The 17,429-nt window shown below is 36.5% G+C and overlaps 1 protein-coding gene across 1 annotated transcript; it reads right to left on the bottom strand.

The window, feature by feature from the left end:
- Positions 1 to 7,255: 7,255 nt before the first annotated feature.
- Positions 7,256 to 10,252, bottom strand: LOC149168199 (transcription factor bHLH63-like). Its single transcript, XM_089426905.1, has 6 exons — positions 9,526 to 10,252; positions 9,196 to 9,384; positions 7,947 to 8,012; positions 7,759 to 7,827; positions 7,627 to 7,681; positions 7,256 to 7,497 (listed from the first exon to the last, which is right to left on the bottom strand). Exons 1-6 carry the CDS (start codon positions 9,880 to 9,882, stop codon positions 7,487 to 7,489), a joined length of 747 nt encoding a protein of 248 aa, XP_089283031.1. The 5' UTR covers positions 9,883 to 10,252; the 3' UTR covers positions 7,256 to 7,486.
- Positions 10,253 to 17,429: the final 7,177 nt, after the last annotated feature.

Raw genomic sequence — 17,429 nt, 5'->3', positions numbered from 1 at the left:
TTTTATAATAATTTAAAAATAGTTTTTAAAGATTTTCATGAAAAAAATTTCTAAATTAAAACTAAGTATTAAAGATTTTCATGAAAAAAATTTCTAAATTAAAACTAAGTATTTTTTTTTTGTTTTTTTAAGATTTAAACTAAATTTAGTTTTAGTAAATATTAACCACCATCATTATATGTACACTTATTTTAAATATTTTTGTCAGGCCAGGCAGTAACTCCACAAAACAAAAATTGATTCGTATTATTCATTCAATCAGGTAGGTCTGTTATATACATGAGGGAGAGACTGTTCAGTTCATCTCCCGATGACTGTTCACATTTCTCAATTATTTATTTACAATAATTCACCCAATCACAAGGATTAGGTGTCAACATTCCCCCCTTAATTGAAGGGATGTTGGTGAGTCCAAGCATCATTCTGAATCTTTCAAGCTTTTCTCTTCCAAGCACTTTGGTGAAGATGTCTGCAATTTTCTCATTTGTGGAACAATGATGGAGATGGATTGTTTTGGCCTCAACATGATGTCGAATCAGATGATATTTAGTATTGATGTGCTTGGTTCAATCATGGAAATTTGGGTTCTTGGCCAACTTTATTGCAGAGGTATTTTCAATCATGAGTGGGGTTGATTGTACTTGTTTTACCTGCAAACCTTCAGGAATTTTCCTGAGCCACACAATTTCTTTTGTTGCTTCAGCTGATGCCACGTATTCTGCTTCTGTTGTGGAATCTGCTAGAACTGATTGTTTGCGTGATCTCCAGGAGACAGCTCCTGATCCAAGACTCATCGTATATCCTGAAGTAGATACCCCAGTTTCTTTGTCTCCATCGAAGTCTGAATCAGAGTATCCAATCAAGCTGAAGTCGTCCACCTGTGTATACTTGATTCCAAGGTCTTGAGTTCCCTTCAAGTACCTTAGAACCCTTTTTGCAGCAGACCAATGTCCCTCACAAGGCTTTTGCATAAACCTGGAGAGGATTCCAACAGCAAACGAAATGTCTGGTCTGGTTGTAGTTAGGTAGTTGAGACTTCCTACAAGCTGTCTATACTTTGTTGCATCCTCAAATTCTTTTCCTTCAATAGATGTGAGCTTTAAGTTTTGTTCCATTGGAGTAGTAAGGGGATTGCACTCTGTCATACCAAACCTGTTCAACAGATCTCCAATGTATTTCTTTTGAGAAAGAAATATGGACTTTGGATGTTGGGTTACTTCAATGCCAAGATAGTAATGAACATAACCCAAATCCGTCATTTCAAAACTTTTCCCCAATTCCTTCTTTATGGATGCAATGTAGCTTTCATTGTTCTCTATAATTAAAATATCATCTACATATACCACAAGATATACAATTTTTTTGCCAACTTTCTTGACAAATAAAGTTGCATCATCAAGATCAAAATGATTGAAGTTGAGTTTCAGAAGATGCTCAGTTAGTTTTTCATACCAGGCTCGTGGTGCTTATTTGAGGCCATACAAGGACTTCACAAGTTTGCATACTTTATGTTCATGTCCTTTCACAACAAATCCTTCAGGTTAGGACATAAAAATATTCTCCTTTAGATCTCCATTCAAGAAGGCAGTTTTTACATCCATTTGATGGACTTTCCAACCGTTCTGAGCTGCTAGTGCAAAGAGTGTCCGGATGGTGGCCCATTTTGCTGTGGGGGCAAAAGTTTCCTCATATTTGACCCCTTCCTTCTGTGCAAAACCTTTTTCCACAAGCCTAGCTTTGTGCTTGTCAAGTGAGTCATCAGCTTTGTACTTGTTCTTGTAGACCCACTTGCAGCCAATTGGTTTGGTTCCAAATGGAGGATCAACCAGCTTCCAAGTGTTGTTCTTTGTGAGGGCATCATACTCCTTTTGCATTGCTTCTTTCCATTCATCATGAGAAGCAGCTTCTTTGAAGGAAGTTGGTTCAAAATCTGTAGACAAGTTCAATTCACAATCACAAGTAACATCCATATCAACAGGTGAATTAGAGTCATCTACATCACCTCCATTTTGTCGGTTTGAATTTCTGGTTCCTGTTTTTCCAATTTCATCAGGATGAACACTTTCAAGTGTCTTTGTCAGCCACTTTGGGGGACCTTTTTGAGATGGTCCAGGATGCTCTATTGATTGAGTTGGGACTGAATCAAGATTGAGTCTCCCAATTCTATCAATTACATCACTTAAAGCATCATCCATTGTTGGAGTTTCATGCAGGGGAGATTGTTCTTCAGAAGAAGATTTCACATGTTGATCTAGTATAGGAATCCCCCCTTCAAGATGTGGAATCTGATTATCAAATTCTTGAAATGATTCAGTTTTTGTGAATCTATCCAAGCGATCAAGTTGCCGCTCAACAACATTGTCAGATTTGGATGATTCAAGAAAAATTATATCTCTAGATACAACAAACTTTTTATTTACTTCATCATAGAGGCGGTATGCTTTGGAGGTGTTTGAATACCCCAGGAAGATACACTTATGACTTCTAGCACCAAGTTTGTTTCTATGAACCTTTGGTATCAAAGCATAACAAGTGGAACCAAAGACCCTGAGATGTTTTACCGAAGGAACATGTCCATACCACAATTCATAAGGAGTCTTGTTTCTTATAGCATTAGATGGACATCTATTCTTTATATATGCAGCACATAGAACAGCATCAGCCCAAAACATTATCTTTACATTTTTGAAGAAAAGCATGGATCGTATCATATTCAAGATTGTTCTATTCATTCTTTCAGTTACACCATTCTATTGGGGATTATAAGGCATAGTTGTTTGATGTTTGATCCCATGTTGGCGAAGATAGTTTTCAAATTCATTTGATGTATATTCTTTTCCATTATCAGTGCGAATAGTCCCAATGTGAGATTGTGCATCATTTTCAATCCATTTATGAAAATTCTTGAATGTTTGAAAAGCATCAAATTTGTTCTTCAATAAATAAACCCAACACATTCTGGTGTAATCATCAATAAATGTCATGATATATTTATTTCCATTTGCAGAAGGAACAGGCATTGGACCACATAAATCTGAATGAATGAGTTCAAGCTTCCTATGTGCTCTTGAATGTGAATCATGAAAAGACTATTTGCTATGCTTTCCTAGAATGCAAGGATCACATTGCTTATGTTTCCTAGGAATCGTAGGCAAACCAGCAACACCATTTTTCTTCAATAAGCGAAGACTGTCATAGTTTAAATTTCCAAATCTAGCATGCCATAATTAACTTGATGGAATTGTACCTTCTTCATGATGAGTAATATATGAGAAATGTTGTGCATGACCAGAGGTTCCTTGCAGTTTGAGAAGCCTTTCTTCTTCTATTCCCCTCATGACAAGTGAGTGGTCAGATGCTTTTCTTACCTCAAGCTTGCCATCAAACATATGAATGGAGTGACCTTGCTGGTGGATGTGGACCAAGGACAACAAGTTTCTCTTGAGCTGTGGGAGATATAGAACATGATCCAGAAGAAAGTCTGGAAGACTAGGCAGTTTAAGCCTGATTGTGCCAAGCCCTGATGGCTTGATTTTTGACTGATCTGCAAAGTATACTGCTCCATCAACATTGTCAGTGAAATCTTCAAAAAAATCTTTTCTATGAGTCATGTGACAGGTTGCTCTTGAATCAAGCAACCAATCATTTTTCGAAGAAGCAAGTGAAGCATTAAACAAATCTTCATTTACTCCAATGTTACATTGTGCCTCAATATAGTGAGTAGATTCAGGTGCTTTACCTTTTTCTATATCATCAGTTTTACCTTTCTGTTGGTTTCTTTTCTGCTCAATTTTTTCCCATGGTAGCTTGCATGTAGAGGCATCATGTGATCCATTTCTCTTACAACGAATGCAATGCAGATCTGACTTTTCTCCTTGAGAATGTCTCCCCCCCTGGCTCTGAAATATCTTCCTCTTCCTCTTCGTCCACCTCTTCCTCTTGTAGAATCTTGAGCAGGATGATTTTCTTTATGAGCAAGGCACACAATCTCTTCAGAAGATTCAGGGGTTGTCTTCTTTCCAAAAGCTTTCTCTCTTTCAGCAAACTTTTTCACAAGAGAGTCAAAGGTTATATGTTTGAGATTTCCATTTGCTTGCAAAGACTCAAGATAATTGGAGTAAGTAGGATAGAGTGCCTTGAGAAAAGCAATAAGAGGGATATCCAGCTCAATCTTAGTGGAATTGATATCATGCATTATAGACTTTACTTCAGATGCAAGAGCAAGAGGATCATTATTTTTCAGTTCAAGAGTGAAGGGTTTAATCATAAGCTGAACAACTTCAAGTGCAGAATGTGAGTCATAGAGTTCTTTTAGCTTTTGTAAGGCTTCAAAGGTAGTTGAATATGACAAAATATGGCGACTCACCTATTCATTTACAGATGCTGCGATTAATGCATAGGCTTTGCTGTTCTTGTTTTCCCAAATGACAACCTCTTTGTCTGAGGTAGGTTGTACTAGGTCTTTGTCTCCTTCTCCGACACACACTCCTTTCCACAACTCATTGAAGATGAGGGTGTGTTTTATCATTCGGGACCATTCAGGATAGTTCTCCTTGCCAGTGAGAACTATTCCTACCATGGAGATGATTGAATGCATTATGTAAGAAAAGAAATTACTTCTGCTGATAGAAAACAATATGTATGTTATACCTTCCACTTCTCAAGCATATAATATATTGCCAAAAAAAACTTAATAAAATTTCATTCCATGCTCACCGCACCAATGTTTTTACATGAAACAGCAGCATTTGAAAATGTATTTGACACCATTCAGCATACAACAATTTCACACTTCTGTCATTCAATATATTGACCAGACTTTAAAATAAAGAAGTATGGCAACATATTATTCAATCCAAAGAGAATATTTCGACCAATTTTTTTTTTTAAAAGGGAGTATCGCAACTTAGTCCTCCAGCGCAGCAAAAAAATTATTCAAGGCTGCTAAAACCGCTGTGTCGAATGTAGTATTGAGGCAGCGATGAAACTTGGGTCTGAAACTGGTCACACCTCACGAACCAACAGTTGGACCAGAGGCATTTGCTTCCACTCAAATCACATCCAGCGCTTCAATCATCCACATCAACAAAATCATCTCTCAGAAAATCCTACAATGTTTTAATCCTCTCAAACCGAAGGCAGATTACGAGTGTGCATTCTCAGATCGCTGCATTCCGAGCCGTGGACTTCCATGTGGATTGATTACAGATGTCAATGATTGCAAATGACTCGACTAGGAGTGGGCTCAGTCATATGGACTCCAGCAGAAATATGACATTGACAAGTTTTCATGGAGGAGCAAAGATATGCTCATCAAAAAATATAGGGAAACGCTCATCTAAAAACAATGCACAGAGCTTTGGATACCAATTGACAGTCTCTGTACAGTCTTACAAAGTTGAGGCAATAACTGATTGGGACAGAAAAATAGCAGAGAACGCAATTACACCTACTTCCGGTGGGTGATGAATACATAAATGTCTATGAAATTTAGCTGCGACTCATCCAAACCAGGTCTGAAATCACCAGCAATCGGATAGACTCTATTTGCGTTCAAACGAAAAAGAATGCGGCATTCTCAACAGCACACTCCAACAGCACATCTCCACGTATCTCAGGTATTATCACCACAATAGCCAAGCATATCAAATTTATTAACAAAACATGAGCAGGCATATCATGTTGTCTCAAATATGCAGTGCGGAGTGTTAATATCTCTCAGTGTATTAACAACAGCAGTGTTTTTATTGAAAAAGAAACTATATGCGTAATAGCATTCAAATATATGAAATTTCCATCGTTCAATCATATGAGACTGATACCATGTCCAACGTTCAAACAGTGTTCAATTATTACTATGACCATCACCTTAATACCTAATCCAGCACAGAGATACCATGTGAGGCAGAGAGCGCAGGTATAAGGGCAGCGCAAACGTTCTCATGTCAGATGAATGTTAGACAGAGAGCATAGGGATGGCAGACAGAAGCAGGTAATCAATTACTGAATTATATGGGAGCAGTGGAGCAGACCAGGAGTTACAAGGACATAAAGGCTAAAAAAAGGAGCTGGCTCTGATACCATGTCAGGCCAGGCAGTAACTCCACAAAACAAAAACTGATTCGTATTATTCATTCAATCAGGTAAGTCTAATTCACCCAATCACAAGGATTAGGTGTCAACAATTTTCATGAAAAAAATTCTAAATAAAACCAAATGTTTTCTTATTTTATCTTTTTAATATTTAAATTAAATTTAGTTTTAGTAAATATTAACCACCATACATACATACATACATACACATACTTTTTAAAAATAAAATTATGAGTACATTATTCAATTATTGAATAAAAAAAAAAAATATTTTTTTGTGTGGATGTTAAACTGCCACAATGTGGATATGAAAATAACTATATTAGTTGGTTCTAAAAGTGCCAGCAATCTAAAATATTTCATTTATATGAGAGATCCAGAAAACATATCTTTGCACTACAATATTGTGACAAAAAAATATAATTTTTATAAAAATTAAATTAAATTAAAAAATATTTTATTAATAATAATTTGTTAAATATAGTAACTAAATGGCTTATAAAATGTTTATCTTTATAATACATCTATAAAACATTAAACTAAATTATATGGAATGTTACCTTATAGAATTTTTTTAGACATTATTGTATGATTGAAAAAAAAAAATTAAGGCAGGCCCTCACCTCAGCTAAAACAGAAACATATTATTATAACTTCATATAAATTATTTTATTTTATAATATAATATCGGAAATAAACCATTTCAAAAAAAACCATAATTAAATAGAATAATTTTAAAGCATTTTATTTAAACTCAGAACTCTCGGTAATTATAAAAACACATTTAAAATTTAATTGCATAAAAAATAACTGACACTTAAATATCTTCAATTCATATAATTGCTTAAGTTTAGAACTCCACAATAACTACTAAGACACATTTAAAATCTGACCATATCAAATATTCCTCTGATTTAAATATTCCTAAATAATATTATAAAAGTTACACTAACAATATCCATCTTAATTTATAATTTTATTTATATATTTTTTATGTTTTAATAAACCTTTAAATTAAGAGGAATATACAGCACCGAATACAAAACACATTATAATAATCATTCAATATAAATATACCCAAAAAAAAAATTTGTTTGAGTGGATAAATATTAAGTAATAAAATAAATTCAAAACTGTAAGCGATAATTATAGAGTTAAAAGACCCATCACCCTCTGAAAAGTAATAAAAATAATTAGGACCGGCCAACTTTGTCTGTGGTGGCCATGTGACTATCCGTACGACACACCAAGTGAGACCAAAGGGAAACATGAGCGTTGAACGTAAAATGATGGACAGCAATACACAACTGTCTTTCCTCGCCAAATTTAAAACATTTTTCCTACCGCCTCTCTCACCAGGACATGCACCAAACTCTGTACCTCAGCATCACATTCAGCTGTCCCCTGCAAACACAGCATGTAATGGAAAATCAATGAGATACTGCTCCCTCAAGCGCCGGAAATGACATTACGGAACTTTCACGAATAATTATTATTAATGAGCGAAGGCGAAGACTTGGTTGCGTGCGTTACCCATGTCCTCATTGACTGGCTGGAGGCTTTCAGCTGAGAGCTTCATCGCAAGGACCTGAAAATAACACGTACCTACATGAATTCAAATTCAATTTATCTTCAAATTGCTACACAACTACTGTGCATGCTTACCTCCACTTGATTCTGTAACGACTTGATGTAGTTGATGATCTCGTCAAAAATAACTATTTTGGTGGCCGCCTGGGTTTCACATACCAAAATAGAATTATACATTATTTATTCTCAAAATGTTTTAGAACAAGATATTCACAGATCCTATACCATACCATACCATGTTTAAACATCCTTCACAATTTTACCTTGCGACAGCCTGGAACTAGATCTTGTAAATAATCCATTCTTTTCCTGATTTTCTCTCGTCTAACCTGTAAAACAACCAGGTCCAATAAAATTAAATCACTGTGATTTTTATCTATATTGTCTCTGGATGGATGTGATTAAAGTAAAATTGACACAATCGGTTTAAATAAAAATTAAATATTTATAAAATAAACTTGATTATAATTAAAAAAATGAATATACATATATTATTAGTTTTAATTAAAAATGTTATAAAATTTTTGTTAAATATGGTAATTAATATTACAATCCATATAATAAAAATATAATAGAAATATTTCACTATAAAAAAAATACAAATAAAATATTTCAATATTAAATTTTTACAAAAATAATATATATATAATTTTTACAAAAATAATATATATATGTAGATATATAATATTTTATTTTTAAATATTTCAGTATAAAAGTTAAATAAATGATTTAGTAATAAAAAATAAAATAATTTGATTACTTTTTAATAGAATAATATATGTAATTTATTTAATTTTTAATAAAATTAATATATAATACTTTAAAATTATTATTAATAATAAAAATATTTAATGTAAACATAAATAAAATATTTTATTATACAAATTTAAGTATTGTCGAATTTAGGCTCCTGTGATCCATATCAAGTTTTTTGAGAAGATTTTTTGGCATAAATCACATTCCAATGTTCATCCATGACAAGTTGAAGAATCAGATCATGGTTGCATGTTAAATAGATAGAGCATAACATCCAACTGCTATATTGAACTGGGCAACTAGACTTGCTAAAGGCTATATTTAACAGGAATAGGGACATGAAAACATAATTGCTTAGATAGTTAATAAGTCAGTTATATGCCTATTACCATGTTTAAATATATAATTAATTAATAAGAATCAATTAGGTACTGAAATGAATTATATTCAAATTATATAAATAGATATTTAGTTAATTAATTGAAAGTTAATTTAATATCATATATAAATTAGGTAATGTCTTTAATCAATATAAATTAGGGGAAGAACACCATAAAAAATTGGGATAGGGAAAAATAGTTAAGAAAATAAAGTAGGGATCCAGCAACTGCTAATATAATTTACTGCTAAAAAATCTTCTCAAAAAATTAAATATTATTAAAATATATCTAAAACTTTTAATATAAATTAATAAAATTCATATAGATCTATAGTTAGATCTACGATATTCAAAAGAAGAAACGAAGTTAAACTTACCCTCTCTGCAATGCTATGCCTGTCTGTAGCCTGACCCCTTCGGGCTCTCACAAGGACGAAGTCTTTGGTGGATTCTGGCATTGCGGGCAGTTTTGGAGCCGATTCTGTAATAATTTTCTTTCCTTTATATGATTTTCTCTTTGTAGAAGCTGCTGAGCCCCTGCAAGGCTTGATAGCAGTTACCTTAACCTACACATTAAATAATGAAGCAAAATCCAAAACAAAAAGAGGTAAATTCAATTGAACACAAGTATATTGCTGACTATAAGTTCACAGCAACATCGAAATACAACAGATTAATGCGCAGAACTTCACCATTTGGGAGTTTACCTCACAAGATCTCAATTCGTCTGGATGGCTGTCTTTCTTCTTATTCTTTGCTATTTCTTTTGAATCAGTGGTAGCAATAGTTTTGTCAATGTCAGTAGCAATAGTTTTGTCCATGCCAGTAGCAATGGTTTGGTCGATAGTATTTGACCTAAATTTATTTTCAAATTTTGAGAATATTCTAAAATCAGATTGACCAATAATACTATACACATCCGATGAAATATTGTTATTATATAATTCATCGATTGTAAATACGTTAGTTTCAACAAAGAACCTACTTATATCCTCGTCAGGCTCTGGCTCTGCTCTAGAATCAAGCCTCTCGAGGCTAAATTGCTGTATCTCTCTTGGATACATTAGTTGTACCAGGAAATACAACTAACAATAATTTTTCCAAGGGTATCGAAAAATGTCAGAGCTGCCCGATAGCTAGGAGTAGCTACAAATACAACTTAGGCCGCAATGATATCACGCAAACGGCTCATACGACCATGAAATCCTATGCAATGCAAACTGGTAAAATAAGAGAGCATAGCATTCTCGCAGTGGATCTGCTTCTGCTCTGCAATCCTACGTTGTAACTTCTAGATGCTGTGAAAAGAGAAATAATTTCAGTATGAACATAGGCACCAAAGTGAAACGAACATTAAGCTACACGAAAATACAGAGAGGACATTTTTGAAGTGAAAGTGTATAGCAAAATAGTTTTCAATTCTCAGAAGGAGCAAACGATAAAGTCATCGTTATGTAGGGAAGGGAGTGAATGTTTAGACAAATAAAAGCGCATTTATAGCCATGTCGGCCGAACGCTGACAAAGTTACCATACAGGAACTTGCAATATTACCGTCACGTTTATCTCGCTACTATTCCAGCTTTAGGGGTACCATTGGTTTAACCAGACTTCTTTGTCCACTAGTGAAATAAAAACAAAAACCTCTTTTCAAAAGTTCAGATTTGTAAGTGTTTTCCGTGATTTTCCTTTCTGTCATTGTACCAATTTATAAATGTAAACTCATTACTAAATATTTCTGTATAGATCACAGCTGGCCTAAATGAATTTCATAAAAAAATTAAAAGCATTACTGTTTGGATACTTTTTATTTTTTAAATTAAAAAGCTTGAGTGTATGGTTATCACCCAAATCTTTACTCATTATCCAAATTATTATACCTGTCCTGCTTTTTCATCCTATATAATTTTATTTATGCCTTACTGTATAAATGTAGTTTAATTGTTTGCGGTACTCTTTTCTTAATTTAATTTAATGATAATATTTTTAAAAATTTATTAATTTTTTGGTAGTAAAGATTTTTAATAGCCACTATAAATGAGATGTAATGTATGTTTTTGTATATAGAGAGAATATCATATAGATATATATAATATGAGGAAGCATGTATTAATATTTGAATGTCAAACATAAATAAAATATTTCAATATCAATTATGTAAATATTATATAAAACAAGTTGAAAAATAAAATTTTATGGTTAAAATATTTTACTAATGTGTTGGTCAAAACCATCTTAACTCCATATCTACCAAGAGCTTAGATAAAAACTTAAATAAAATTTTATAGTTAAAATATTTTACTAATGTGTTGGTCAAAACCATTTTAACTCCATATCTACCAAGAGCTTAGATAAAAACTTTTTCTCAAGTTTTGCACTCAAAAAGAGATTTTCATTTTAATCTCTATACACACTTGAGATGAATCTATGCTAAGTTGTTATTAAAACCAGCCTAGATCCTTCTTAACCCCAGATCTATCAATGGCCCCGAGGGATCAAATATGTCTAGGTGGAAACCTCTATTTTGAGTGCAAAACTTGAGGAAAGGTTCGCAGCTCGAGAGATTTGATCCCTCTTTGGGCTTGATAGATCAAGGGTTAGAATGGATCTAGGCTAGTTTCAATCATGCAAGGTGACACAAAATTTGTTGAACATCAAATTTTTCTGATCATTTTAAATATGCTAAATATATGTAAGATTAATCTAGTCATTTTATTTTAATTTTAAATTAGGTTAGTTACCTCAGTATGTTGAGATGATAGAGACAAGTGTTGAGAATGCAACAAGATGATGGAGCTTAGTGGAAAGGAGTCGCCTTCACTAAGTGGGCCCACATGCTATTTTTGGCGCAAAGTATATTTTTAGATTATGTCTATTTTTAGACATATGGATCATTGTCTATGAATGGCAGTATGTTATTTGTGGATAATTGGTCATGTTGGTAAAGATAGATGGACTTCTATTTTTAGACATATGGGCAAGTTTCTATTTTTAGACTGCCAGGCTAAAAATAGAACAGTCGAATATTATTGTCTCATAATAATATTTGGACTATAAACATTATCTTATCCTCTTGGAGCACTTCAGTTTGAGCTACAAATGTGGCACATGCAGCTGTCAGAAGGAAATACGCTTTTCTTATGGGTCAGTTGAGCTATTGCATGCAGGACTTCAATTAGAACTCATGTGGTTGAGTTTGGTGGAGTTGATTGTGGAGTTGATGGAGTTGTGTTCAGTTTGACTTGGTTAAACTAGTTGTAATTAGTCTAACTGCAAATAGACTAGTGATGAGTGATGTGAATTAATTGATTAAATTAATTCACTAATTATTAACTCATAAAGCAACTAAAGAATACATCAGTTAACTCAGTGCATGTACAGTTCAGTGGAGACAGGTGTTAGAGGTTGAGATTGCTATCAGTTGTGACTATAGCTGTGCATGAGATCTTGCACAATCAATGGGATTGATTTATGCCAATGAGGACTGCGCGGTGTGGGCCAATACGAAGGCAATTGTAGCTTGCACTCACGTGATTTCTCTTGCAGATTGCGCAATGGAGGCAAGCAAAGCAGTGGAGGAGATTTGAGCTGTGATGGATTAGATCTAAGCTAGTTTTGTGTGTAACAGGTGGAGATAGTACTGAGTACTTGTGAGGAGTATTGTACTATGTATTGTTACATGTTCTCAATCATTATAATATACAGATAGTGTGGGGTTTTCAGTTGTAATCTTTCCCCAGGTTACATACTGTGTTAATGTGTGCATGCGATTGATGTTTCATTGATTTTAATGCTGCTAAATTGATGATCAACGTAGAGGAGGTTATGTATTATGCATGTATTCTGCAATAATGTATAATCGGGATAATCTCTGTGAATAAGTGTTTATTATTCAAAATTTATACATGGTATCAGAGCTGTTGATCATCAGATCTACTATTCAGAAAGTGTTTACATTTTATTTGGCAGAATCTGTAATCGGTCCAGGTAGCCTCTAGATTCATCCTTCCTTTGGAAGGTGAGATATCCGGTAAAAGCCCATACAGTCAATCTCTGTATGAGAACTACTTTGTTCTCACGAATTTTAGATCCGAGGCGGTTGAGTTATTGAGCTGGTGAAATTCGAATTTGCAGTAGTGTTTTCTTGGTGTCAACGTGGCAATGTCTTTCAACGGATTGCGATTGGAGTAAGCTCTTGAGGGCAGCTCGAACTATATTGCATGGAAGGACAGGATGGAGGCGGTGTTAGATGATAATGGGCTGAAGGATTTCATAGAGGCTGAGGTCCCAAAGCCTACTGATACTGCGCAAGTTGATGCTTGGAAAAAGAAGACATAAAAGTGTCAAAGGATTCTGTTGGAGGGCGTGAAGGATCACATTGTGTCCAACCTGCATGGAAAGGCTTCTCCATACTTGATGTGGAAAGCGTTGACAGATCTATTCCAAAGCAAGAGCGATCAGAGGAAGATGGCACTCAAGGATAGACTCAAAAACATTAAATGCGAGAAGGGAGACAGTATGCCCAAGTATCTCACGAAGTTCACTCAGTGCAAGGATGAGCTGGGAAGTGTGGGGGTGACTGTCGATGATGAGGACTTGGTGAGCTTGGCTCTCCTTGGTCTTCCGAAGAGTTGGAATTCCTATTAGGACTCTGTCAATGGTCGAGAGTAATTGCCAGGATGGGAGAGACTTGGGTCAGATCTTGTGCAGGAGGAGATCAGGCGGAATACCAGGGACAGATCTTCATCAAAGGTACTTGATGAAGAAAATTGTGCTTTGGCTGCCGAATAAAAGAAGGGGAAGAGTAAGAAAGCTTCTCATTCCGGTGCGAAAGGCAAGAAGAAAGACATGTCCAAGGTGAAGTGCTTTCACTATCACCAGCATGGACACTATGCCACTAATTGTCCACAGAAGAAGAAGAACAAGCAAGCTGCTGGATCTGCAGCAGGAGAGGCTCTAGCCTCATAGTTTGAGCTTGATTTTTCATTGATCACATGCTTGGTATCAAGTGTGATGGGATCGGTGTGGTTCTTGGACAGTGGTGCATCTTTTCACATGACAAGAGATCGAGATTTGTTTTCTGATCTGGAGGAGAAAGATCTTGGAGTGCACATCAAGATGGGCGATGATGGTAGATACAGTGTGACCAGTATCGGTACCATTTCCTTTGAGAGGGAGTCTAGTAAACCCTTCGTATTGAAGGAAGTGATGCATGTTCCAGGATTGAAGAAGAATCTTATCTCTGTGGCAATGTTAGAAGACAAGGGATATGATGTTGTTTTCAGTGAGGGAAAGGCTTTCCTGCGCAGCAAGACAACTGGAGAAACCCGGAAGATAGGGGTTCGAGTGAGGAACCTTTATCAGTTGCATGTAGATGGCTGCGCAACAATGGCATGCAAGGCAGAAGGATTGGTGAGCCGAGATGATGGCGAGCTATGGCACAAGAGATTGGGTCACCTTCACCATGGAGCCTTGAAGATACTGCAGCAGATCACTACAGGGCTTCCTAAAGGCACTCTTGCGCAGTCAGATCAGTGCAAGGGGTGTACTTTGGGAAAGTTTGTGAAAGCCACCTTTCACGAGAAGGATAGTCGCGCCACGACAATCCTTAAGAGAATTCACACATACGTGTGTGGACCTTTCTCAATAACTTCGATAGCAAAACAAAGGTATTATGTTATTTTTTGATGATTTCTCTCGTAAGTGCTAGATCTTCTTCATGTAGAAGAAGAGCGACACATACTCTAAGTTCTGTGAGTTCAAAGCACTGGTCGAGAAGGAGTTGGGGAAGAAGGTGAAGGCTCTTAGGAGCGACAATGGTGGTGAATACATCTCTGGCGAGTTCAAGAACTTTTGCAGTGCAGAAGGGATTCAAAGAGAGCTCATAGCTCCCCATAACCCACAACAAAACGGGGTTGCTGAGCGAAAGAACAGAATGATCGTGGGTGCTACACAGGCGATGTTGCATGATCAGGGCCTACCCCTTCACTTGTGGGCGAAAGCATGCAATACTGTAGTATATGTGCAGAACCGTTTTCCTCATAGGATACTTGGTATGAGTACACCTAAGGAGGCTTATTATGGTAAGAAGCCTGATCTTTCTCATTTGAGGATTTTTTGTGCTAACGTTTACATGCATGTGACGAAGGATGCCAGGAAGAAGCTGGAGCCGACCGCAGAGGTTGGGATATTTGTGGGGTACACTGATACGCCCCATAACTATCGTGTGTATTTTCCAGACATTGGCAAGACTGTTGTGCGACGGGATATAAAATTTCAGGAGGAGAAAGCCATGAAGTGTTCGCTTGAGAGGGAGCCACACTTGCATGCAGATGAGGAGCTATTAGTTCCTAAGGATGAGCTTCAAGACGTGGATCAGCCACAGGAAAAAGTTCATGGAGTGGAAGAGACCACTCATGCAGCACCAACCATCATAGGGCGAAAGCGCTTGACAGAAGCTAAGCGACTAGCTCAAGATGCAGAGAAGGTTGTAGGACCACCTACAACTCAACATAAACAGAGACAGTCACCCGATCGGTACACTGGATACATGGCTCTTGTGAGCAAATGTGTTGTGACTGAGCCATCCTCTTTCGAGGAAGCTGTGGAGGATCCCGCATGGGTAGATGCCATGGTGGAAGAGTATGATTTGATTGTCAGAAACAGTGCATGGGAGATTGTCCCAAGATCGGAAGGGAAATCAGTGGTGGGTTCGAGATGGATCTACAAAGTGAAGCAGGCAGCTGACGGGAGTGTGGATAAGTACAAGGCAAGATTTGTTGCCCGAGGCTTTTCACAGATAGAGGAGATCGATTATGAGGAGACCTTTGCACCTGTCGCAAGGTATTCTTCCATACAGACGATTCTTGCTCTCTCAGCGCAGATGGGATGGCACATTCATCAGATGGATGTGAAGACTGTGTTCCTCAATGGAGTCATTGAGGAGGAGGTGTACATAGAACAACTCGAAGGTTTCGAGATCTTCAGCAGCGAGTCACATGTGTGCAGGCTCAAGAGAGCGTTGTGTGGGTTGAAACAAGCACCACGTGCTTGGTACACATGGATAGACAGTTATTTCACCGGACTTGGATTCTCCAAGAGTGAGGCAGATCCTAACCTATACCAGATTGTGGTGGATGGTAAGTTGCTTATCATTGTACTTTATGTAGATGATTTGATATTAACAGTTGATGAGATATTGATACTTTCATGCAAGGATGATCTTGCTAAGGAGTTTGAGATGAAGGACTTGGGCCTCCTTCATTATTTCCTAGGATTGGAAATCTGGCAGCGCAGTGATGGACTATTTGTTTCTCAGGGTAAGTATGCTCGAGAGATACTAGAGAATTTCAACATGCATGGCTGCAAGCCTGTTGATACTCCTCTTCCTAGAGGTTGGAGGAAGGAGGATGCCACTTCAGTAGAAGAAGTGGGTGCCACTGTTTATCGACAGTTGGTGGGGTCGCTTATGTATCTGGTCAATACACGACCTGATATAAGCTATGCTATTAACTAGCTTTCACAAGCTATGGTTAAGCCAACCAAGCTCTTTTGGAAGGCAGGCAAGCATGTATTGCGTTATTTGAGAGGCACATGAGGTGAAGCTATGTGGCTTCACGGATGCAGATTGGGTAGGGAGCCCAACGGACAGAAAGAGCACATCAGGAGGGGTCTTCAGTATCAGGTCGACAACAGTTTCTTGGTACAGCAGGAAGCAGAGATCCGTGGCACTCAATTCAGCAGAGGCCGAGTATATGGCATCAATTTTGGTTGCATGCAAGGCTATATGGATGAGGAAGATCCTGGTCGATTTGTTCGGTTCTTACTTGGAGCCTACTATGATTTACTGTGATAACCAGAGTTGCATTAAACTCTCAACTAATCCTGTATTTCATGATAGATCTAAGCACATTGACATCAGGTACCATCATATCAGAGATTGTGTGTAGCAGAGAGTCATGTTACTTTCATACATTCCAACAGAGGATCAAGATGCTGATATCTTGACGAAGGCGCTCACGAGGAGCAAATTCAAATACCACTAAGGCACGATAGGGGTTGCTGATAATCCATATCTTGTTGAGAGGGAGTGTTGAGAATGCAACAAGATGATGGAGCTTAGTGGAAAGGAGTCACCTTCACTAAGTGGGCTCGCAGGCTATTTTTGGCGCAAAGTCTATTTTTTGACTATGTCTATTTTTAGACATATGGATCATGGTCTATGAGTGCCAGTATGTTATTTTTGGATGATTGGTCATGTTGGTAAAAATAGATGGACTTCTATTTTTAGACATATGGGAAGTTTTCTATTTTTAGACTTCCAGGCTAAAAATAGAACAGTCGAATATTATTGTCTCATAATAATATTTGGACTATAAACATTATCTTATCCTCTTGGAGCACTTCAGTTTGAGCTACAAATGTGGCACATGCATCTGTCAGAAGGAAATACACTTTTCTTATGGGTCAGTTGAGCTATTGCATGCAGGACTTCAGTTAGAACTCATGTGGTTGAGTTTGGTGGAGTTGATTGTGGAGTTGATGGAGATATGTTCAGTTTGACTTGGTTAAACTAGTTGTAATTAGTCTAACTGCAAATAGACTAGTGATGAG

The sequence above is a fragment of the Pinus tabuliformis genome, chromosome 4_2 (assembly GCF_031772625.1).
Source record: "Pinus tabuliformis cultivar Carrire ecotype Pingquan chromosome 4_2, CPIR1, whole genome shotgun sequence".
Lineage (NCBI taxonomy): Eukaryota > Viridiplantae > Streptophyta > Pinopsida > Pinales > Pinaceae > Pinus > Pinus tabuliformis.
Note: the sequence above shows the minus strand (reverse complement) of the source record. Positions and strands in the feature narration are given on the sequence as shown.